The 23,765-nt window shown below is 48.5% G+C and overlaps 1 protein-coding gene across 1 annotated transcript; it reads right to left on the reverse strand.

Annotated features, from left to right (window-relative positions):
- Positions 1-1,862: 1,862 nt before the first annotated feature.
- On the reverse strand, positions 1,863-21,736 carry PRAG1 (PEAK1 related, kinase-activating pseudokinase 1; the record flags this gene model as incomplete). Its single annotated transcript, XM_084204597.1, has 5 exons — positions 1,863-2,900; positions 6,193-6,926; positions 10,205-10,362; positions 18,401-20,235; positions 21,380-21,736. 5 exons carry the CDS (start codon positions 21,734-21,736, stop codon positions 1,863-1,865), a joined length of 4,122 nt encoding a protein of 1,373 aa, XP_084060723.1.
- Positions 21,737-23,765: the final 2,029 nt, after the last annotated feature.

Consider the following 23,765-nt stretch of genomic DNA (forward strand, 5'->3'; position numbering starts at 1 on the left):
AAAAACATGCTGAGTTCCTTCAGACAGGTTCTCCAGCTCTTTCATCACTCTGCTAGCCCATGTGAGACCACATGCAGCAAATCAGAGCCAGACCTTCCAGACTCTTGTGCCCAGGATTATCCATGGGATGGACGGTGGTTCCCAAGCCAGAAAGCTCCTGCTACCTGTACCAGAGGGAAGTGGACTCAAAAGTCAGATGCAAGAAAGCCTATGTATAAAAAATTCCCAGCAGTTGCAGTTGGAGCCATCCCACATTCTTCCAGCAGGCAGGGACGTGCACAGCCTTCTCCCTAAGGGGATCAGGGGAAATTCATTGCAAATGGGTGCCCAGCCAAGGAACTATCCCCTCCCATCAGCAGCAACCATAGCCAAACAAATTTTTAAAAAAGAAAGATCCAGGTGAGAAGCCTGAAAAGGATTCACAGAAAGTACACAGTGTCAAGAAAACCTGGGGAATTAAAATTCCCCTAAGACCAGGCTATGTCTGGAGGTGAATCAAGGTTGGAGGAAGGTGCTCATGAATGTCTCCCTCTTAGAGCTGGTAGCTCAGCTAGTGATATCCTGTCTCAGTTAAGCTGATGCTGGGCTCCCTCCAAATGTCCCTAACTTACTGCTTCTCCAAGGGCTGCAGAACTGATATCAGGAGCAGGGCACTTGTCTCTGCCTCATGTTGGGGTGGAAAAGTAAAAGAAGCTCGCAACTGCTGAAAAATCTTTTTTCTTCCTTAGCAGCACTACCCCTTTCCCAATCTGAGTGCCTGTTCTATGTCAGGTTGAGGGAAAGGGGCTGAAGGGAGCCAGGCCAGTTTCTCCACCTTTCATTGTGCTGCTCCTGCATCCCATCTGTTGGAGAAACATGCACTGCACCCAGCCCTATGCATTTGTAATTCAAACACCAGCAGCAATAAGACCCTGCCAGCGTGCAGTGGCACCAGCCTTTCACGTGCCAGCTCATCTCTCGATAAAGGAGTTAAATAAATGTTAGACAGAAGGGACAGGTGAATTACCAAGCAAAGGGAGGGAGCTGGAGGGATGGGGAAACCAAAGCAACCTGGCCCTGACTTTCCCCCAAGGCCTTGGAGGTAAATTGGGGATTTTCCATTTCATTAGCTTTACAAGGGGTAATTCCCAGCATCATTCTCATGAACAGACCCACCCTGAGCTCCCTCTCCTCCTTTCACACTCAACAGTGGTGCTCCACTACAGCTGCACCACTACACAGGAAAGCCAGGCTGTATTAGTATCTAACAAAGGTAACAGGCAGCTGATATTGAACTGCCTGCAGAGAAAAAAATAACTGATACACAGAAACAAGCAGTAATTTTTGTTTTGAAAGGCAGAAGCAAAATGGATGCCAAAACTCACAAAAGATGTGAATTTGAAAGCCCTGGGTTCTCCCTTGCAAAGGAGCATTATATGAACTGCCCTTGCTCCTGAAGAGAACCAGCCACCTGCTCATCCCTTCTTCCCACTCTAGAGCATGGTGTTGCTCCCGGGCAAAAAGGTTCTGATGCTTTGGGAGAGGTGGGGATCAGAGGACTGTCCCATAGGCACAGAAACCAACTCCGTACAGTGAGTTCATTAGAAACATGCACACACGCAGGCAGGAGTTTATTAGTCCACATTTGCCATACCAAAAACCAAAAATCCCCCAAAATAGGGGCAGATTCCCAGTTCTGCCTGCTCACAAACTAACAGTGCTGAGGATACTAAACATGCCGTGTGCACTCTGGCTGCAGCGCAGGCCAGGAGCTGAACGTGCATTCGCAGCTGAGCTTCAAACCTCTCACATATGAAAGGGCTGTGTACCTTTAGCCACAAGGCAGTCAGGAGCCCTCAGCTGCCTCTGAGACACATCCAAGGTCAGAGCAGCTGCAGCAGTTTTAATGTGTGCAAGAGGGAGGCTGGCTCAGCAGATGCTAAGTACTGGCAGCACAGCCAGTCCTCCAGTTCAACGCTCCTCTCCGTGTCCACGGCCCTCTCTGCAAACTTCATCATGAGCAGGGCACGCTTCATGTCCACCCAGTTCTGCAGCACCTGGCGCAGGGTTTCCTCGTGGCTCAGGGGCTGCTCCATGAGGTCTTTTCGGGGCCCCCAAAGCAGACACTGCAGCATCCGCTTGGCCTCGGTGATCCGCACGCGCTTGATGGGATCCGCTTCCAGTAGTAGGTGGGCCAGCTGCTGGAGTCCCCGGGAGTAGATGGACAGGCTGGGTAGAGCAGGGAGGTCCTCCGGGCTGTACTCCTGCTCCCTGAGGTGCACCTTCTCCTCAAAGGGGTTGGGCTGGTGCAGCAGTTCATAGATGAGAATACCAGTCTGAAACTCATCGAACTTCTTGTACTGAGAAGCCGACACAATCTCCGGGGCCAGCCGGGCCTGGCTTTTCTTCAGCTTAGAGTCTCCAGTTCCAGGCTTCTGTTTAGCTTTCAAAAAATTGCTGATGATGAGGCGGGGCAAGTGTTTGTCGTCTTTGGCTTTCACACAGCTCATGGGGGGCTTGCAGGGCACAAGCAGGAGGTTCTCCAGGCACAGGTCACGATGGATGATACCATGCTCTTTGAGATGCTCCAAGCCGTTGCAGAGCTGGAGGAGCAGGAAGCAAACGCGGCGTTCGTACAGCTCCGGCTTGGCTTGGTGGAGCATCACCGAGTCCCTCACGAAGTCGGCGGTGGTCTGGCTCGGCACCTCGCGGGTGATGACCACCACACAGTCGTGCTCGCTGGCACTGCGGGAGGGATGGAAGCCATCTCCAGGCATGCTTTTCCCCACATCTGAGGCCAGCAGCATGCTGGAGGGGACGGAGGCCACAAAATGCCCACAGTCCTGTTGGATGTTGAAGTGAACTGGCACTGCAGGGCTGCAGTACGAAGCAGCTACCTTGGACTCCTGGGTTTTACAAATCTGTGAAGAGAGACCAAAAGAAAAGTCTCATCAGCCAGTGACAGAGACAGGGCAGAGACCAGAAGTTGAGAGGTGGGATGCTAAGCTGTGATTTGCAGATGCTCTGGAAGACAACAGGAGAAGCAAGATGTGCACTGGTCCCTTAAGCACTTTAAATTATCTCCTGATTTGAGGATTGTTTTTATCCTGCAACAGCCCAACCTTAGCCACCAGCTGTGTGGGTTGCATTTTTGGGCACACTTCCTTTGCCAGGCAATGCCCAGTAACTGCAGGAAAGGAGGACAGCAGTCCTACCGCCAATAACTTCTGAAGATTTTGTTTCACTGCCAACAGAAGCAACGTATCTTTTACATCACAGATATCATTGAGATAAACTCCTGCAACCCAAGAGACATTCCTGGAGGGAGAAGAGCAAAGCTTGTGGCAGAAGACATGCTGTCTCCATCTCTGGAGATAGTTAACACTCCTGGATGAGGCCCCATTCCATGTGAGTGACTGTGAGCAATAGTGCTGTCTGTGGGGAGGGGTGGACAGAAGCCTCCAGTACTTTCTTCCCACCTGATCCTTCTCTGGTCCCAAGCCCTGGAGCCACTTCCATATCCTCCTCAACCATTCCACTTCTGTGTGTCAGCAACTGCTCTCAAGCCCCCGATCAATGGCTGAGGGAAACCAGCAATAAGCTGTACTCCTTGGCATAGGCAAGAAAACCACCAAAGAGAAAATGGGAGGTGACAATAGGCCTAGAAAGAAGTGAAAGTGCAGCAAACTCTAGGGAGAAAAATACATTTTATAATCTGGATTCTCTTTAACCTACATGATTTCTATCTTCATTTTTTTCCCTATTTTAGCTTTATACTGCATTAGAGACTCAAAGCCAGGTTTATAATAGGAGTATCCATTAGCTTATGGGGCCTTCTGGCATTTCTATTATACTTTTTTTCCCCTTTATTTAGCGATGTGTTTATATGTCATCCACAGGAGTAAGCAACAGGCTGAAACTCAGCATAAAAGGTTTGAAAGCCTGGAGCGTGCCAGTGCCAATCACAGCATGCGTGCAAAACCGGACGAGAAATCAATTTCGCCTCCGAGTTAAAATATACACAAGAATAGAGAGGAGCTGAAGAAGAGGGCTGCTTTTGTATTCCTCTAGCAAGGGTTTGAATCCAGGCATTTACAGATAATTCACCCAGATGAGACAAAAATATGGAGATAGGGCATTTCAAATCCTTATTGTCCTCTCTTTTTTAAACAAAAATACCCTGCCCTGGCTTATTTGTGGAAAGACAAGCTTTGGAGAGCTAGGCAGAATGCAGATGAATGCAGTGGGACCCAGGATGACGAAGGAGGTCCCCGAATGCAGAGCAGGCCTTCCAGCCCTCTGGCTAACAAACCTGCTTGTTCCTCCTCCCAAAGGAAAGTCATGTAGGGGGGGGGAATTCCTGGCAAGAGAGAAGTCTCTGGAAGAGCAACTACAGCCAAATGAATACAGAGAAATCTTCCCTATCCAGCCATTCTTCTTGACTTTGGCTGCACCAGAGGCATCCTCCCTGCTGCAATCTCCAAGTAGGAGCCTGGGCTGGCTTAGTCACACACCTCTAGTGGAGAAAGAAGCCAAGGCATGGAGCATATCTTGGCTTAATTCCTCTAAAGCCATTTCCAAACTGTTTTATACATAGTCATGTGTGTGCACAGCTCAGACTCTGGCTCCTGTTTCTCAATAGGCTCCTTGGCTCAAATCTGATCCTCTGCCCATTTTGAGCTCTCCAAGTCTAATTTTAACTACAGGTCTGTGATCTCTTTCATGTCAAAAAACCTATACCAGAAGCCAGGAGGGGCAGCTAGGGATCAGCCAATTGAATTGTTTCATAATTATTCATTCCCTACTTTGGCTGCCAAAGGGATGGTGGCACACAGGAATTGTATCCATGCACATGGATAAACACACACAACTGGGCTGGCATAGAGCATGGCCTTGTTGCAGTGTCTTTGACTTTGTTAAGCCACTCTGCAGTGTACCTAGGACACAGAGTAAGCCCACTTCACACACAGGGACACAAGTGCAGTCCTGCCAGGAGGCTGAAATGTGCTGTTTCTGCCTTGGCAGGAATTCATGTGCTGCAGCCATAGAGCTGAGCTACTGAACCCCACCTAGCATGGCAGGCAAAAGCAAAGGTGTGGGTGTGCCACAGGGAACTGCAGATTGAAAAGGAACACAACAGTTCTTAGGCTTCAGGAAGAAAGTTGTGATGGATTTAGGTATAACACACAAGAAAAGCTGCTGCTCTGAGTGCTGGACTAGGGGTATTGGTGCAAGATCTCATCTAATTCGACTGGGCTACTTACAGCCCCCCTGTTGGGTTGGCTGTACTTCCTTTATGAACTGGCTTTTAAGCTACCACTTAACTAGAACATCCCTTAGGGACGTATTAAAACATCCTAGAAGAACCCTTAGAGTTCATAATGGTGGAAACTATTCAGCAGAGATTTTTTTTCTTTTTTTTTCTTCCTTAATGCATCTCTGACAGTGCTTTTTTGGGAATTACTTTAGGCTTTGAAAACAACCTGAGGAATAAGCAGCGGTGAGATGTCCCCAGTGTTAAGTCAGAAGGGAAATTAAAATCCCTGTATTCAAGTAGTAACATTGATCAAGAACCCAAAATCCACAGGACGTCCATGGAACCGGCTGGATAAGCTTACTTATCCAGGTTTCAAAGAGCTGAACTATTGCACCTCAAGTTTCCATTTCAAAACACGTATTCCGTGGAGTTACAGGAAAATATTTCAGACCTGACCTTACGCAGTATGTCTGGGTCAGCCTCACATTGTTTAATTGGGATCTGCAATATCTTATTGTCTGTAGTTTCAAGATCATATAAGCACTCGGTATCTGGGTCAGAGCTTCCACTTAAAAGGCAGGCAGAGGCAAAAATGCTGTCTTTTGAGCAGCCTTTCATCAGCTTGTGTCATCAGAGGCGAATGCCTCTGAGTTTACAACAGAGTATTTGCACAAAGCTGTTTTCAGAGAGAGAAAATGGTTGGGTTTCAGACCCCTTTAGCAATAAGCTAAATCTGACTGCCATTTGTTACAACAAAAACTCCCTCTCCAAATTAACCTTCGCAAGCAGTAAGGGGAAAGTGGCATTTTGAAAGGGGTTTTGCTTGCTTAACTTCACCTGTGAGAAATACAAGCAGAGAAAACAAGACATTGCATGAGATGCCCTGTGCTGCTAGTGCACACCTCTCCACCTAGAAGATGGAGAGAAGCCTGGACACCTCCTGGCTGTGGCCTTACCTTCACAGCATAGGTAGTAGAAGGGTCCTTGGAGCAAGTGGCACAGTAATAAATGGCGTCCCCCGAGTCGCAGCAGGGCTTGTTGCACGTCAGCTTGAAGAGGGACCAGTTGTTCTCGCTGAAGTGCAGCTCGTTCTTCTGCTCCCGCATGAAGCAGTCCTCGCACTTGGCGACCAGGCGGCGCAGGGACTCGGCGTACAGGGCCCCCAGCTTGCTGTACACGCCCTCCTTGCTGTCGATGTTGCTCAGGAGGTTGTGGAGGCTGGAGGCCGAGGACACCTGGCTGGACACACTGAGCTGCGAGGAGGAGAGGGACTGGAGGTTTCTGCTGGGCCCGCAAGCCCCTGTGCTCTTAGCGGTGCTTGAGCCCCAGTAGCTGTTTCCTTTGGAGCTTTTCTCCAGGGACTCAGAGGAGGAGAAGGCACCAGGGCGGCCCCGCAGGCTGGCTGGGTGGATGAAGGGAGGCTCCTCTCGGAGGCACATATTGCTCTCAGAATGGCTGACATTCAGCCTGGGGCTGGCAGCACCAGCTGCTTTGCCTGAAGATGCCTGTCCCCCAAAAAAGCCATCTGGAGAAGACACAGTTCTGATCACTGTCTTCTTCTGGGGCAGAGGGGGCGGGCAGCTGGGGACAGAGGAGGGACCATCCTCAGTGGAGATGGGAAGGAAAGGGACAGAGGGAAATACTTGGCTCTCAGCTGGAGGGGGCGAGTGGTTCGGCTCAGATGAGTGTCCTAGGAGAGAGCAACACACAAGAAGATGCCATGAGTGGCCCTTAGAGGCTGAGAGCACAGGCCCTTCTCCATATCCCTGATACTCCCCAGGGCCCTGGCTGGGAAGAAAAGCAGCAATCCAAGTTACATCTGAACCCAGTGCACAGTCTTCAGCTATTCACAACTGTAAAGTATCACTGGAGGGGTTAGGGATTTAACACAGTTTAATAGAGCAGGTTTGCAGAACAGGCTGCAACCAGCCATCCAGAGAAATGCACTTCCCCACCCCTGAAACCACTCCCCTATCAACTGCATATACAGTAGTAAAAAGGTAGTAGAGGGTAAATATTTAAGCTGTGATGTCATCCACAGGGAGGTAAGAATGAAGCACTTGATACAAGGACAATCTTTTAAACACAGCCTCTCTCACCTGGGAGCTGCCACCCAGTGTTTCAGCAGCAGGGCATGATAAGGAGAGAGTGACTCATGGCACATGGCTCTAGCCCTCTGGCTGTACTGGAGCACTCCAAGTACATCAAACCTTTCTCTCTGCTTCACACTGGGGAAGGGTTGCTGAGCAAGCCTGGGATTTTGGCAATTTCCATTTTGCTGAAAAATCTGGCCCTCCCCCCACGGCCTGTTTTCCAGCTTATTCTTTGCTCAGAGGGCAGGCTGGCCCCACTACATAGCACTAAACTCCAAGCAGCTCCACATGCCAAGTGCACGTGGATTGGGTTGGGATGGCTGGCTCATTTTGGGCAGTCATAGCAGCTGCCAGAATGGAGATGGGTAATACACTTACATGCCATGAAAGAAGTGGGACATAAAAAAAAGGACAGAAAGGTGATCTGACATTGAAATAAAGAGCAATAATTTCAGGTCATAGAGACAGAACGCATGAGGAGTGGAGAGGAAATTAAAAGAAGAGAGACAATAATTCAAGGGAATTTATCTATGCCACTTGAATGAGAAACGGTGCTCTGCTAACAACTCCCATGCAAGTGTAAACCTTGAAAGGTGAAAGGTAGGGTTTTGCTCCAAGCAAATAGCAAATAGTTTAGCAGATAGCAGGATCTACTGCTTTCTTTAAATCCATCTTCCAAAGCTGCAGAGTGGTAGCAAACAATCCTTCCTCCTCACAAAGCTGCTGCGGAGCGTTCAGCTGCCAGCAGGCACTTCCTCACAGCGGCTTTCTGCCTGCTCCAGAGGAATGCCCTGGGGCACTTTCCATGTCAGCCCGCAGAAGGCATTTGTCTCCTCACAGCCCAAGTGACTCACCAGCAATTACGTACAACCTCCAAGTGCAGGGGCTCAGGGCCCTGAGCTCCCAGCCTGTCCTGGCGTGTCACTTGCAGGTTTGCACCAGCTGTGCTAGACCTGCAATCCTTCTTAGCTGCTCCACCACCTGAGATCACATGAGGTGAGGGCAGATCCCCTGGTTCTCAGCTACCAGAGTGGATGCTGGCACCATCTGGCTGTATCTCTCCTCACCAGACCGTGGTAGCACTGGTCAATTTTCATTTGTCTCCTCCAGTGCCAAGGCTCTCTGTATGCACCTCCTGTAATCTATCCCATCACACCAACATCACCGAGAGATACCTCAGGAATGAGCAGCACTGATTTCAGCTTCTGCAGGTTTGTCTCCCATGCAAAGCTGTTTCAACAGAGCATTTCTGACAATATGCTCAGAAACAGCTCTGTAGGAAACATGAATCAGCACATGTCTCTTTTGCCCCAGTGCTTGGGTGCCAAGCTATCTGACTCCAGTTGGACCCTTGCCCCAGGTGTGTGCCTGCATCGTACACCCAGTTGCCCAGCAAGTGACTGCTCTCCAGTTTCAGCTAAGAAATACCTGCCTTAACAATTGAGATTCATGTCCCAAGCTTTAGTGAAAACCCACATCATACTCTAATGGGTCCACAGGAAAGATTGTCTCCATTAAAGCCCTGTCAAAAGTCACAGGCAGGGATCAGCATGGCACCTCTTGCCACTTCCATCCATGGGGCTTTGGCAGAGGATAGAGCCAAGAGAAATTCTTCAGTGTGCAGTCCATGAGTACCTCACCAGAGGCATCTCTGCCAGGACATGCAGCTGAATCCCTGTTTAAAGAGACAAGATTTACTTGAGAGAGTCTTAGGAGACAAACGTCAGCACTGGAATCTTTGGCAACCGGTCCACATGCCTAGCCCACAAATGCCAAACTGCTCTTAAGTTTTTTTTATATGCTGCTGGGCTCTGCCCCAAGCAGAGGGTAATGAATTAACCTCTTTCACAACTCTCCTAACAGTGCTCTGCACCTTCAGCATGGAGTCCTTCTGCATGTCAAAGGCTTAAAAGCTCCCCTCCACTTCATTTTAACATCTGACAGCATAGCCAATTAATTTGAGCTCACCTCACTCAGTGACTGACTGCACAGCTTCTTGCTTGCATCAGCAAGACAAACTGCATTTGAGTGTTCATTTAAAAACTCATCTTTCCCATGATGAGCTTAAACAGTTGCTTCTGTTAGTGAAGGCAGAGAAATCCTCTTGTTCCTATCATTTTTGACAGCAAAATACTTCTGTGCCTAGCAAGTAAAGATCCAACATATGGGAGTTTTTCTTACCACTGTACAATTTCCTGGCAAGGTCTCACTCTCAGACTCCAAGTTAGTGGTGGAAAAACAGAGTTTCCAGAGCTCTGGCTCTTAATTTTATTGCTGCACATTGTTGCTCTTGGAAAGACAGAACTTCCACTACATGAAGGTTGCTCTTGCTAAGGAAATACTTTCTGAGCTGCTGAACACGTTAGTGCATGTCTAAGTTACACACTGATGAAAAAAAATTACTTCATAGTAAGTATTTTCTAATCTCAGTTAAACAAGCGCAGGCAGATTTTTTCCCCTTAAGAAATAACTGGGAACACAATGAGAGGGAGAGATCATGTCTAGCACAAAACTCCTTCTGGTACTCCTCAAATCTATGTAGAACTTTCTATAGCAAGGCTTCTTGTGACAACGTGAAATGCATGAAGCACAAGCAGGATTGTTTTTATATGGAGATTTTATCTAGACCAGAGGAGATCTACAGGGTGAATGACATTGGCATGTGCTGAATGAAGAAGTCTGTGATGTTGGTCTGACTCTGCCACATTCATCCAGAGTGCATCAAGAGACAAAAGGGTAGGAGAAGTGGGAAGATGAAGGGTCACGGGGGGAACTGGGGACTGGACCCTCGTGCCCCCTGCCCCGAGGATGCTGTCTCAGTGGGCAGTGGGTCTCAGGTACAATGCCACATCTCCCATAGGTGGTGGTCACTTACTGCCATCGCTGCCGGTCTGTGTGTCCGAGTCCAGGCTGTCGCTGGAGCCGGCCGTGAAGCTGACGTGGGCACTCCTGAAGGGTGGGCTGAGGCTCTCTGCAGAGCTATTGCTGACTCTCTCCAACTCAGTGTTACTTGGGTTCATTTTCAGACCGTGCCTAGAGAGAGTGAAAGAGAAGTCAGGAGACAGATGGCAAAAGGATACCCTGCCTGCACTTTTGCATTCCAGCTGAGAGCAGCCTTAGTTTGGTCTCTGCCTATCCAAACACTGCACAGTGTATTATCACACCAAACTACCTCATTCCTGCAAACTTCTTTTCTTTCTCGAGTACCTGGGGAATTGCATCCCACAGACTCTGAGCAGGTTAATAGCTTGCAGTTCCCAAGCCAAACTAGCTGTGCTTGATCAGAGAGGGAAAGCCGGTGAGCCAAGAGCATTCAGCCGAAGTCTGCACCTCCTTTACCTAGAACATGTGAGGTCCTGGACCACATCCTATTTTGGCCACTGCCACTTGGAAGTGGGGACCCACCAGTGTTTGCCTTCAACAAAGTTCTCACGGGAAGGAAGTAGCATCACTCCTGCCATTTTACAGAAGGCAAGTCGAGGCTGCATGTGTGAACCCCATTCCTGCATGACAGAGGGATAGGAAGCAGAAGAGTCCATCATCTCCAACCATGCATCACAGTTAACAAAAAATATCTTACAAAAGAAGAAGCATCTCTGCAGAAAACATGAGTCTGCCAAACTCAGAACCTACCACACAGTTTTTAATGTAAGACCTGCAGTTTTTCATGCAGCTTCCACCTAAAAAAAATAAATAAGCTAACCATAAACTGGGCTTATAACCTGCTAGGTCATGGTTTAAGTGACCAGTTTAGGCAAGCAGGATTTTTTGCTAAGATAAAGAATTTCCCCTGCATTTTGTTCGTGTTTCTGCCTTGGAAAACAACAGAAACTGTTGAAATCAGGCAGCACAGAAGAACATAAACACTCTTAGCATTGGTACAGTTCCCACTCTGTCAGCCAGAACACAAAGGTTATCAGTCCACATTTTTTAAGTAAAACTGCCAATCTGCTGATAAAATTCAACACATTGATTAAGAATGTAAAAAGGTTAGGAGCAGACTTGTACAGAAGTAAAAGGACTTCCACCAGCTATCTTGCTGGAAGGTATCCGGTGTTTCCTAATCAGACGGCTGAATGGCTGCTGAGAAAGACAAACAAAGACATGCACAACCATTTTCTTGTGGCACCCTGGTCACATGCATGGGACCCCTCCTCATCCAAAACTTCTAAGCACAGCAGACACAGACTTTTATTTGAAGATTGAGAAATGTTTCATTCCCAATCCAGACAAAGCACTTACTCTTGTGTCCACACCACCACATGGAGAGCAGAGTGTATGAGAAGCCCGGAAGAAACTTCTGCCAGACTTCCTCATTTGCCTGAGCAGCCTTGGTCTAAAAATACTCAAGGGCTGATGAAAATAAGGCTGTAAAAACCAGTTCAGGTATACTAGCAGAGACACTGGTCTTCCACCAGTGATGAATTTATCACAGCAAGCCTCTTGGGGACAATTTACAAAACTTCACAATGCACCACACAAGTCACAGTTTAAAAAATGAGAGAGGGAGAAAGAGAGAGAGACAGAGAGTTTGAGGGGTTTAGGTCTGTTATGGCTAATGCTATTGAAAGCAACCAACTGCACTTAAATATTTTTTTTACTATAAAGATGCAACTTTATCCTATAACTTTCTCACATGTTTAAAATTTAGTAATTTGGGTGGAAAAAACGCAAGGCTGCACACCCATGCCAGTACACTGTCTGACCCAGCAAGAATCAAAGAAGCATTTGAATCCATCAGAAAAGAAGATTTAGCAAGGTATCCAGTCTTGATTCACACAGATGAGATGTTTTCTAACGCATTCCTTCCCCCAGCCCCCCCGAAACCTCGGTGCATTTCTGTTTCTTTCCCATCACTAAACACAAACTCACGGAGCTGCCTTACCATTCCCGCACTCAGAGAGAGATGAGACTTTGCTCGGCGCGGTCCAAGGTCCGCCGTGCCCAGCCACACCTATTTCTCCTCTGAGCAACCTGGGTGCAGCGTGGTGCTGGCCAGAGCCGTGCTGGCTGCTGCCCTCGCTGTGCTCAGCGTGGCTGAAGGCAGATGAAGAGAGAGCCCCGTTTCCTCCCCGCGCCGCCGTGACTGATGTAAAGCGCAGTTCCTGAATAGGCGCACCGAAATAGAAATTGTTTGCCGCTTAAACGACATCCTGCTCTTGTTTCAGATGTTGCAGCCGGGCCAGTCAATACCTCCTGGAATTACCTCTGCCTCACATCTCCCTCTTTTCCTATGAGCTGCTTGAATCCCAGGGCGCAGCCTGCACAGATCAAAATACCGCCCACTCTACCGAAGAATTACTACTGAAATCTAGCTAGGGTTCAAACTCTCCCATTTCAGTAAAATTCTGCCCCAAGAGCTGAACAGCTCATTGCTGCAACAGCCTGTGGGACCCTGATTTACAGCTACCCCAAACATCCCCTGCTTTGCTAGCATTCCTTCCACCTCACCTGAGTGCAAGGGGGTGGCTATTTTCTGTCTTGCCCTTTTCAGCAAAGGATATTGGAAATCACCAAGGGGTCTCGGAAATAAAGAGCACAACCCGTCTTAAACCCAAAGAAAACACTGGGTTTGTGCCCTGCAGCACTGATTTGTAAACATCTGTGGGCTACATTCCTCTTCAGAAAGATGTAACAGTAGTTAATTTACATCAATTTAAAAATGCCTGCTTAGCACCTCAAACATAACCAGCAACTTCAAGAGCAGCACCAGAGCTGTCATTGTGTGCCTGTGCATAAAGAACAGGTCACCAGAGTCAGCTCTCCCAATCTAATAACCCAAACCCACATGATTTCACAGATTTTCAACTCTCTAGTTGAAAATTCTGGTAGCTTTAAATACAGTTCAAGTACTCAACATCCTCTGTGCAACAGCCTGGCATATTCAGGCAACCCTTCCAGCTCCCTAGTTCCAAGCTTTCCCATCATAAACAATTTCATCCAGCTGACTTTCAACATGGTTCTCACAGTCCTGCCTAAAACAATTCAAGATTGAAAAAAAAATGATCTTGTAAAAAAAGCGCACCAAAACAAAGCAAACCCCCCCCAAACCCATAGTTTGGAGTTCCTTTAACGCTGAAAAGGGACCGGGCTCATTTCCCTTGTCTCAGATTGCACCTCTGGTCAGGGCCTGCTTTATTTTTCCTGCATCTCAGTTTGACCTCTAGCCATGTGTATAATTTCACATTTCTCCACAGATGAGGGTCCCACCTAATGCTGCCGCATCACCAACTGCATGCTTTGCACTTCTCAGAGAGACAGTGGAGATGGGCCCCAAAGCTTGGCTCCCCTAACTGCAGAAGACCCACATGCCTTGGGATATTGCCCCAGGAATCCCTGGACTTTGGACATACCTTGCTCTTGAATTTCCTGACTGAGATTTGACACGGAGATCTGGTTACTTTCCACAAGTGCAATGGGCAGGTTTTGAGAGCAGGAGGCCCCTCAGACAGAAAAGCTGCCAGGCTCCTGCTGGCTCCTTTCCCGCAGCCATCCCCGGGCAGCCTGTTGGCAGCACTGGAGGATGTGCAAGGCACCTCTGCCCTTCACAGAGCCACTGTCACTCTGCAGTGCCATCACAGGGGTCTCCCAGCCTTGCTGTGCCAGCAGGAGGAGGACTCTCCTCCTCAGCACAGATGACAGGACTGAACAGATAACAGAGAAGCTGAGCTTTATAAATCATGTGACAGAGCAACAAGAAGAGGAGAACAGAGAACACACAGAGATCACCACACAGCAAACTGCACTCCAGGAGGTGTTTGGTGATAATGTCAACAAGACACCCCCTCCCAGTATAAAATAATGGAACTAATGCACAGAAGAGAGAAAAGCCAGACTTGCATTACAGCATCAAACATAACATATGGCTAGGCATAATTATTACACAAGAGGAAGCACCATTGTACCATATGCTTGTCTATCATGAAATATGAATAATTATATCTTCCTCCTCTTGCCACTTGCTGTTTCCTCTAGCATCTTCCCCCAGTTGCAGAGTGAAATTAAAACCCAGCTTACAGGAGCTTACAACATTTGAAGTTTAGATTTGTACTTATCCTTCTGCTATCTGCTGGCAAATGTGGAGAAACCAAAACTGAGGTAAGGAAAAGAAAGGATTTTGAAGAACTCCTCCCTGTACAAGAGGGGTTTTATGTAGCACAGGTTAAGTCGAAACAAGGGTTTGGAGTCTGGAGATGCACAGGAAATTTCAGATAGGGTACAGAATTAAGATGGTAGGTGGGTCAAAAATTAAATCACTGCATACTCTAATGTGGTAAAGAAGGTAAAGAATCTCATTTCAATTTCCAACTCTGTGCTTTTTTAAGTGGTAAGACAGGAAACACACAGAAGGGTGAATGACTTGAATTTTAAAAGAAACAAACTCTCCTAAAAGATAAGCTGATAGATCACAACCTTTTAAGCCAGTGTGTTTTGTCACTGGGGTACTCCCTGGCACTGAGCTCCAAGGAGAAATGGGTACCTCAGGAACGGTAAGAAAAGAGGAATATTCTGCCTCAGATACAGCTGCTGCTCTATCACAGACTGATTCCTGGCAAGAACACACAGCACAGCCCCACCAGCCAGCACCACCTCCCCAGCGAGGAACAAACCTGGCTCTTTTCCTGGTGATGCCGTTCCCAACACCTGGCTCTTCTCCTGTGATCCAATTCCCAGCATTGCAGCTTTTCTGTAACACTCCTGTGCTCTGCTCCCTCCGGCAGCAAGCGGCGGCAGCAGCACCGGAACAGGCAATCTTGGCACTCCTCGGGCTCTTTCTCCCTGGCTGTGTTCAGCACTGACAGGTGTGGGGAAGTGCTGTGCTGAACCTTTGCTACCCCATGCCAGCGCACTCAGCAAATATCAGAAGCTTTTTTCGCCACTGCCTTTTGAAGGTGGCACTAATTGTGATGAAAGCAGCTCAAGATGCAAAACAGCATCGCTTTTTTCTTTCTTTAAGAGGCACACGAAATAAATTAGCCATCAAGGTTTTGGAGGCTAGAAGAAACCACGAGGATCATTTAAGCCTGATCCTCTGCATAAGAGAGACGTAAATTTCAGCAAAGATTCATTCCTCATGCCAAGAAACTGAAGGCCATAGTAGAGCATTTTACACCAAAGAGCCTTTAAATCATCATTGCACGTACATGTACTGGGGATCCTACTTTCCCTGGTGAGCTCCTTCCCTAGCCAACTACCTTCCCAGCTTTTGGAAGAAGACCAGCCACCATCTTCCCTTTTCAGCCTTTTCCCCCTTGCAATTATACTTATTTGTCACTCTGTTTCTTATCTTTCTTATTTTTTATCTGTCATTCTAGACCAAGCAAACATCAAATATCTATAATCTTTCAAACAAGCAGAAAAAGAGGATTGTATGAAGAAATAGTTGCAAGAGATCCAGAGTAGCCTTATATAGGATCAAAACCAGGCACATATTCATTATTTTTCCTTTTCTTGTGACAACTTTTAAACCCCCCTGAAATCGCTCCTTCTGCCATCATAAGAGACAGCTTACTTCCAAACCAGAGCTTCCTCAGTCTCTGGAAGGAATGTACCCAGTAAAAAAAATTTTCCCTTTTAATTGTTAAAGCCAAGATGAACAAAACAAAATCTACAGACTCACTTTTTCTTTCTCTGCTTTATAACTATTCAAACACACATGCAAGTTTTCCTTAAAATAAGCAATTAAATTTCATTAGGAAAGTCAAACAGGTAAATTTAATTTTCCACCATGAAATCAAACGCCTTGCTGCAGCTTGAGATCTAGAAGAAAAAAGGACGGTTGCATGCCTTTCCTGCAGCTGAGATGAACCCTGATCTGCTAAGCCCCTAGCTGAAAGCCTGTGCCACAACCAGGTCTACACCGGCTTAGCCTCCATCCCCCAGAGGAGCTTCTGCAGCTGAGCCACAAGGGAATGTCCTGGGCTGAGGTGCTCTCTCTGTGTGGGGAGTACATAAGCCTAACAGAAGGATCAGTGGTTCTGCCATCAGGGACAAGCACATATTCACAGGCAGCCCAGCCCTAGGAGAGCATGGATGTGCCTCAGGGTCATCTTTGTGATTCTGGTTCTTCAGGTATTTGGATGCAGCCCAGGACGAACAGAAGGGATATTCCTCCAGCACCAAGCCATAGCCCAAAGCTTCAACAACACCGGGGGTGACACAATGCCACCATGGTGATTTTACCAGCTGTGCATGCAGCTACCCCTCCCACCACTCTGGTTCCTGCACTGGCATGCTCACAGCAGCCACAGTTTTGCTTGAGACAAAAACCAAGCACCCTCAAAGCAAAGAATCAAAGCAGGGCTTGCAAAACCTGAGTCTGATCAGATCACTCCTTACTGCTCCTCAGCTGGCTGGGCTCCCTGGGCTCCAGCTTTGATAGCTTGAGGCAGGACTAAGCTCTTTTGAGTAACGTGCCCCAGGGCTCAGCTACAGGCATCAAGGCCCTCGGGAGACAAATACCTGTAGCACAACCTGCCCTGCAGCCACAGGGGGTAACCAACGCCTACCTCAACCACCTGGCAGGGTTTACAGCTCTACAAGAGATCCCAGTCATGGGTGCCACGTGTTCCCTCACCTCAGTTTCCCTGCCTGCTTTCACTTAGGCTTTCTAGCACACAGATGCTTTCATCAGGATGACTCAAAAGCAACTGTTAGAACTGGCACAGCCCAATTGCATCAGGAGCATGAAGTAGCCCCTCAAAGGGGCAGAAAATGCTGCACACTCCTCTGGTGTCATAACACCACACAGAGGACGAGAGCAAATACATCTGTGTGCTCATTTGCTTGTGGACCTTTTGTTTCCTCTGAATCCAGCAGGCATGTGGCATCACAGCAGGAAGCCTAGCATTAAGGAGAACTAATGCCACTTCCCTTCCCTTGAGAAACCTCCTTTGTTCACCTTTTGGCCAATTTAAAACACTAGCTCCTTGGGTTAGCCAATCCCGAAACACATGGAAGATTCACAGTCTCAGCCTGGAGGTCAGTGATGCCTACACGTAAGCTTGACCATGGACCCCAAGGCCAAGTTCTCCTCCAAACACCCATCTCTTCTTTTGACTTTTAAATCAAGGATCTGCAGTCAAATCTGTTGTGCAATGCACAGTTTCAGGCAGCAAAACTACCACACACAATAAAGCAAATATGGGACACCTGCAAAAGGAGAAAGTATCCTTCCCTGGTATATTCAGACAACATAATTAATGGAGAGAAAAACAAATTTTCCCCCATTTGACCTTTGTTTTATTTATTTTTTCCCTTTTCCTCCCTTTTTTTGTTAATTTTTTTGTTTGGTGATGCACACAGCTGCAGATACTAAATGCATGCTAAGTACTGTAAGCTGGAGGTTTTTTTAAATTGCTAAGCAGGGCTTTTTTCTTCCCAGATGGACAGCTCTCCCTCCCTCACTTTTGTTTGGGGCCTGCACTTGCCCTGCCTGCAAACCTGACTTGCAGGAAAGCAGAGAGCAGAAGGCTGCCTGAAGCCAGGTGGCTCCCACACATAACAAGCCCACGTCGGGCAAGCTCCAATTACCTGCTTGCAGGCAAGGAGCCCTCCCTGGGAAACTGCAGCTTTGAGAGTTCACCTTGAAAGCAGAAAGTCATTAGAGCCAAACTGAAAATGTTGATTTTGGAGGCCCTTGTTATTAGCATCAAGAAAACTTGCCCAGTCCCACCTACAAGAGAAGATAGCAACCAGGTTTTCTATGCTATTCAACATCAAGGAGCTGCCAAGACAGAATGAAGCTGACCTGGGAAACACCAGCCAGTCAGAGCATGGACCTTTTTCTTACTTGAATATTGGGACTTAAGGCCATATCTCGCAGCCCTGGAGGGCTTTTACAAGTGCACATGACATTCAAACCAAGACTTGCAAAGATCAGACAGCTTTTCAGAGTAAAAAGACAAATAGCTTTTCAGCTGTGCAGTCACTCCCCATACTCCTGAAAGCCCACCTTTACATAGAAAAGGAGAAAAAAAGAATGGGAAGCACCTCCCAGTCAATGAACTCCTGCAGCATCCCAATTGCAAAGGGTTAACAGACCACCATGCACACACTCACGGGGCTGTACCTAGACTGCTTTTTCGGTGGCGGCGGTGGCGGTGCAAACTCCACACCATTGCTCTTGTCTTTAGGGAAATCAAAGGAGAAGGAAGAAGATTTGGTCATTCCAGTCTGGCTCTCCAGTATCGGGCTGTCTTCCACAAAGTCAGCACCAGCTCTTCCACTCTCAGCTCTTCCTGTCCATGGGTGGTTTGAGACCTCCTGTTCCTCCTCCTGCTCCTCCTCCTCCTCTATGCGGCCCTGCTTGGCCCAAGTTGGGTTATAGTATTTCTGCCTCCTGTCATAGGACGAGCCTGCCAGGCCTCTACTGGACTCCTCCACAGAGACCCCATTCACATGAGTGCAGGGAGAAGGGGTCACCCCAAAGGCACCCGTATCAGTACAGCTCCTCGGCAGCAGCTGAGCACCAGCTCCATCATGGCTGTTGTCATCACCAAACCTTCCCAGCTGGGAGCTGACTGGGGGCACACGGCTCCCCTCACTGCCTGGCTGGCTGTTTTTGGACATCTTTGGGGGGATGGCTGGACTCTCAGTAAGTGAGGTCTTGACAGGAGCTGCCAGATGAAATCTTGTGCTGTTTTCACATCCAGATGCTTGAAAAATCTGTCCGGACTCAATAGCAGGTGATGAAGTCCCAAAATCAGGGTGGGACGTGGGGCTGATACATGGCCACTGAACTCCTACCGCTGAGTCAGGGCTGCTGAGGAATATTGTCTTGTGATCATCCTCGGTGTGTGCTGTCATTATCGTTATCTTTGCTGCCACCTGGCCAGCGGAGTCCTGGTGTTCCTTCTCACCTCCCAAAGCCCAGCCACCATCCCTCCTTAACCCATCAGCTTTCTCCTTGGCAGTGCCATGGGCCAGCTTCTCCGCTTTTGCCTGGCTGCCAACAGCCTTCAGCTGTGCCTTCCTCCTCTTGGTGCTCTCGGCATAGATGGGATCACCATGGGCTGGCTCGGTGAGGCGAGGGCACCGCGGCTCCACCAGAGCCTGCTGCGGGGTGCTTGAACCCTCAGTGCGGGGGCCTCCAGTGACAGAGGGCTCCCCAGGGTGAGGTAACTCCTCATCCTCCTGGGACAAAGAAAGGGCGGCCGCCTTGCAGCTCCCCGTGGTCTCAGGGAGGGAGGCAGGCTCACTGTGGAGAGCCAGGTTTTTCCTGTCTGAACACAGGGCATAAGGAAGAGGATCACTCTGGCCTTTCGTGATGCAGAAGGCCACGTTCACAGCTCTGCGCTCCTCTTCGCTGAATTTGACTGCCCGGCCACTTGGCCTTGGAATCTCGGGAGCATCCCGCTGCCTCCACCCGCTGGGAGTGTGACTCTCCTTCTCACACTGTGCAGCCTTGTCCTCCGTACAACAGGGCTCCCACGGGCCAGGGTGCTCTTTGTGGCAGTTTGTGATTGAACAGTACTCGCCCCCTTCGCTTTCCAAGACAGAGGGGTTGTGACCACAGTCACGCCCCAAAGGGAGTGCTGCTTCTTCTCTGGCTTGGGAAGAATTGTTTCTGCTGGAGTTAGTGGTGCTTCTGTCCCCCAAGGCAGATGGATTAGGGCAGGGGACCTGATGAGGCAGGGCAAACTTGTCTTTAACTCTGTCCTCCTGTTTGCCCACCTCACCCACAAGTACCAGGCTGTGGATGGAGACGTTTCTCTCCACTCGACTCTCCAGGCCACGCAGACCCACCATGGAGTAGCTGGGAGGACAGCAAGACAAGCAGTCGCTGGGCTGGTTGTGAAGGAAAGGCTTTCTCACACCACCATTGCCAAAATTGTCAAGGCAGATACGCTGTGCATCTCCTGATTTCAGGAGGAGTTGCTTGCCAGAAATCACTCCCCAACTGACCTGCATGGGTCAAAGAGACAAATTCCCTGTCAGAACATGCATATGCAAAAGGAAAGACGAATAAAATTTAAGCAAACCCACAAACTGCAAAAACAAAAGCCCAGCTCTGCAGAACAGCACTCTGGAATTCACCATCTATTTTGCTGTGCTCACCTCACCACTAATTTCCACAAACCTTTCCAGGTAAAACTACACTTGTTCATATTTCCTGGACCATTTGTAATCCTTGCATTACCAACAATGGCAATGCACTGGAATAAGACATCCTCCTTTCTCTTCCTATGGGTTTGCTGCCAGAAACATGTCCAACCTGTCATCCTGTCTGTGAATCACTGTGCAATTAAAGATTCAGAGAGCGAAGGAATATTTGCACCTCTCTCCGCTTATTTTCATTTCACACTGCTCCAGAGTGTGTGACTCCAGAACACAGACACAGACTATCATGGGTTATCCTGGGATAGCAGCTTGGCCATGCTCAGAAGTAGGGATGGGGGAGCAGGCACGCCAAATCTGCACGCACAGATCAAACACCACCAACAATGGCAGCTCCCACTCATGTGCCCTTCACCCCTTAGAAGAAAAGAAAGGGACAGCAGTGAGAGGCTAAGAGAGCTGGTGAGCCCTGACTCTGCTCTGGGGCATGGGGAAATAGGAGCACACCTATGCCACAGGCAGTGGGGCAGCAGCCTGTGCGTCACTCTGCTGAGGCACTGCTGGTATCAACTGGTCAGGGCGAGGAGCTACACCCACAGGGCACTACTGCTCTGGCAAAGATTGGTAGGAAGGAGTAGGAAGGCAGGGCACTTTCTTCCTCACCCACAAAGACCACGGATCCAGTCAGCACTGTCTGCAACCAGACAAGACATCTTTTCAGTAAAACTTCCCAGAAAAATAACCCGCATCCTCATTTTAAAACCGGAAGTTTCTAAACAAACAATGTATTTTTAAGCTCCTCTGCACATGGCTTGTGAGCAACACCTCATTCAGCTTCACCCAAAGATACACTGAGAAACCAATACATGGCTTAAAATCCCGAGTCAAGACCAGAAGGAAAAACAAAGGGAAGCGTTTGTAACAGATATTCCTAGCACTCCGAGGGTAGGTAAGTAACGGGAAGTCATGCTTTGACTGGATTAATCATTACCTGTGACAGATCTGCATTCATATTCACATCCGCCCACGCGTCAGAAACATCCGAGTTTATCATTGTTGGCTTCACAGCAATTGTTGGCTTTGAGAAGGGGGAAGTAGTTATACCTTCGTCGTCCAACACGAGGCTCTCGGGCTTGGTCCTAGCTCCATCCGGGAGCACGCCACAAGCTCCCACGTCTGGGGGTGTTTGCAGCCGATGGGAACTCTTGGGGTTGAAGCAGTTTTTGCAGGAGCCGGGCTTCCAAACGTGTTCCACAAAGTCACTGCACGCAGACATCTTCAAATCCTCGTGGGTCAGACTGAGAGCCCACTGCGTCTTCTGCACTGCCCTCCACTGCTCATTTTGCATTTGCTCCTGAGCCACTCGAAAGGATCACCTAGTCATCTGGAAAAGCACAACACTGTCTGATTAGCTTGATTATGCCCCCAGACTGGAAGATTTTTAATAGGACAGGTGATAATTACACTTACTCTGCCTTCATCACAAAGGCATATTGTTTACGAGGCTTTTTTCACAGCTTAGCTAAAGCCCACACAATCACTTGAAAAGTCTCAACTTCTAAGCATAGCTCTGTAATAGAGAAGACATCAAGCGAGCAGCATTCCTATGTGATTTAATTCCCTGCTTAATCAGCATGTATAACCAGCCTCGTGCAAGGTTTAGATCAAGGATAAAGAAAAGGGGTCTTGGAAATAGCTGTTCACAGCCCCACAAGCAGGGCCAGTTAGGAAAAATTTTTCTCCAAAGTGGCATCCTCTCTCTGGAAAATAAAAAGGCCTGGAGACACAAGGACCAGAATCAGAGACTGTGTAACCAAGGGGACCAGCAACAACCTTCCTCCACCCAGAAGCACCACTGTGATTACTGCCGTGGTACACAAAGGCTTCTCTCCCACCCAGTGAAAGGCAATCAGCAGGGCTGGGACTGGCACTGATTTGAGCAAGTGTCTGGCAGAATGCTCTTATCTCGTTTGCCAAGAGCCACAAATAACAGTGTCAGCTCGCTGAAACGATTCATTGTCTGGAAGGGGAGAAACGTTTTGCTCTTGGATTACTTACAGACAAGGATTCCTTCCCATCTTCCTTCCCCAGGAGGGAAATGACCCAGGAACAAGACATTCCTGCTGCATTCCTGTGTCCCTGAACCCGCCACCCCCCTTCTGGCCAGGTCTGATTGCACTCTAGCCAGTAGAACTAAACCTGGAACTAAGAACTTTGGAGATACTTCCGAGGAGGACTCCCGCAAAGCTCAGCGGATTAGGAAAGATCAGACAGAGAATGCAGCCGGCTGCTGTGGGTGTCAGGACGCACAATTTCCCCACGAGGCTCCAGAGAGTCCTTCCTCATCTAACCAAGTTTAGGTCATCCTCCCCTGCCCACCTGATCCCCAGGCAAACGGAGGCCCCTTTCCTGAGGGTCTCCAAGTGAACAGGCACTTTTACACTCCAATCCTGGGGGCACATGAGCAAAATTTACCAGCCTGATCGTTAAGCACTTCCTCCATGTAGGCGTACTGGAACACCACCAGAGCTATGGACACTTTTGCAATTGCATGCACCCCTAAACCAGCTTGCACTGCAGCAAAGATTTTTGCCTCTGGGCTCAGAGATGCCCTGGCCAGCCCCTCTAACAGCCACCCACACTACATGGCATAAAGAAAGGCAACTAATAAGACCCTGGGTGGGACAAAGTGAAAGGAAAGAGAGCCACTGACCCACAAGCATCACGGAATTCAAGTGCCACCTATGGGAAGGGTGTCTTTGATCGGCTAAACCATTAGCACCTGCAGACTCCTTCTGTCTGGCAGGCAATAAATTAGGATCTGCTTCTTGAAAAAGCAGGAAAAAAAGGGAATATCAGTGGGATTCACCAATCAGATTGCCCTGTGTCTCTTTTTTGGGAAGACACTGTTTTAGACAGGCTTTTTCATGGATTTCATAGAGTCTGAATTAACCAAAGGGCAGCAAATCACTCTCAGACATATTCCATAACCTTCAATGAGGTTAATGGTATTTGCAGGGAAAACAGCTTTAAAAATATTTCATCCTTTGTTTCCTTTTAGATCTAGCACACAGTGTCCAGCATCACCCGAAGTTGACCAAGTGTCCTGATGAGAGCCAGCAAATTAAAAAGAAAAATCAAAGGGAGGGAAGCGGCTACCGAAGCCAGAAAAAACTCTTCACTTCTGGTTTAACATACGGCGCTGCCAAATGCCTGTTAAAGACCAGGGTTTCCCTGTCTCCAGCCGTCATTTCTCGCTGCCCAGATCCCGGGGCGGGCCCGTGTCCGCACGCCGGCTGGGCACCAGGGACCCACCCGCACCAACCCACGCGGCGCCGCGCGGGGAAACAGGCCGGGATCGGCGAGAGATAAGGGAC

This window comes from Fringilla coelebs (assembly GCF_963513975.1).
Source record: "Fringilla coelebs genome assembly, chromosome: 4".
Lineage (NCBI taxonomy): Eukaryota > Metazoa > Chordata > Aves > Passeriformes > Fringillidae > Fringilla > Fringilla coelebs.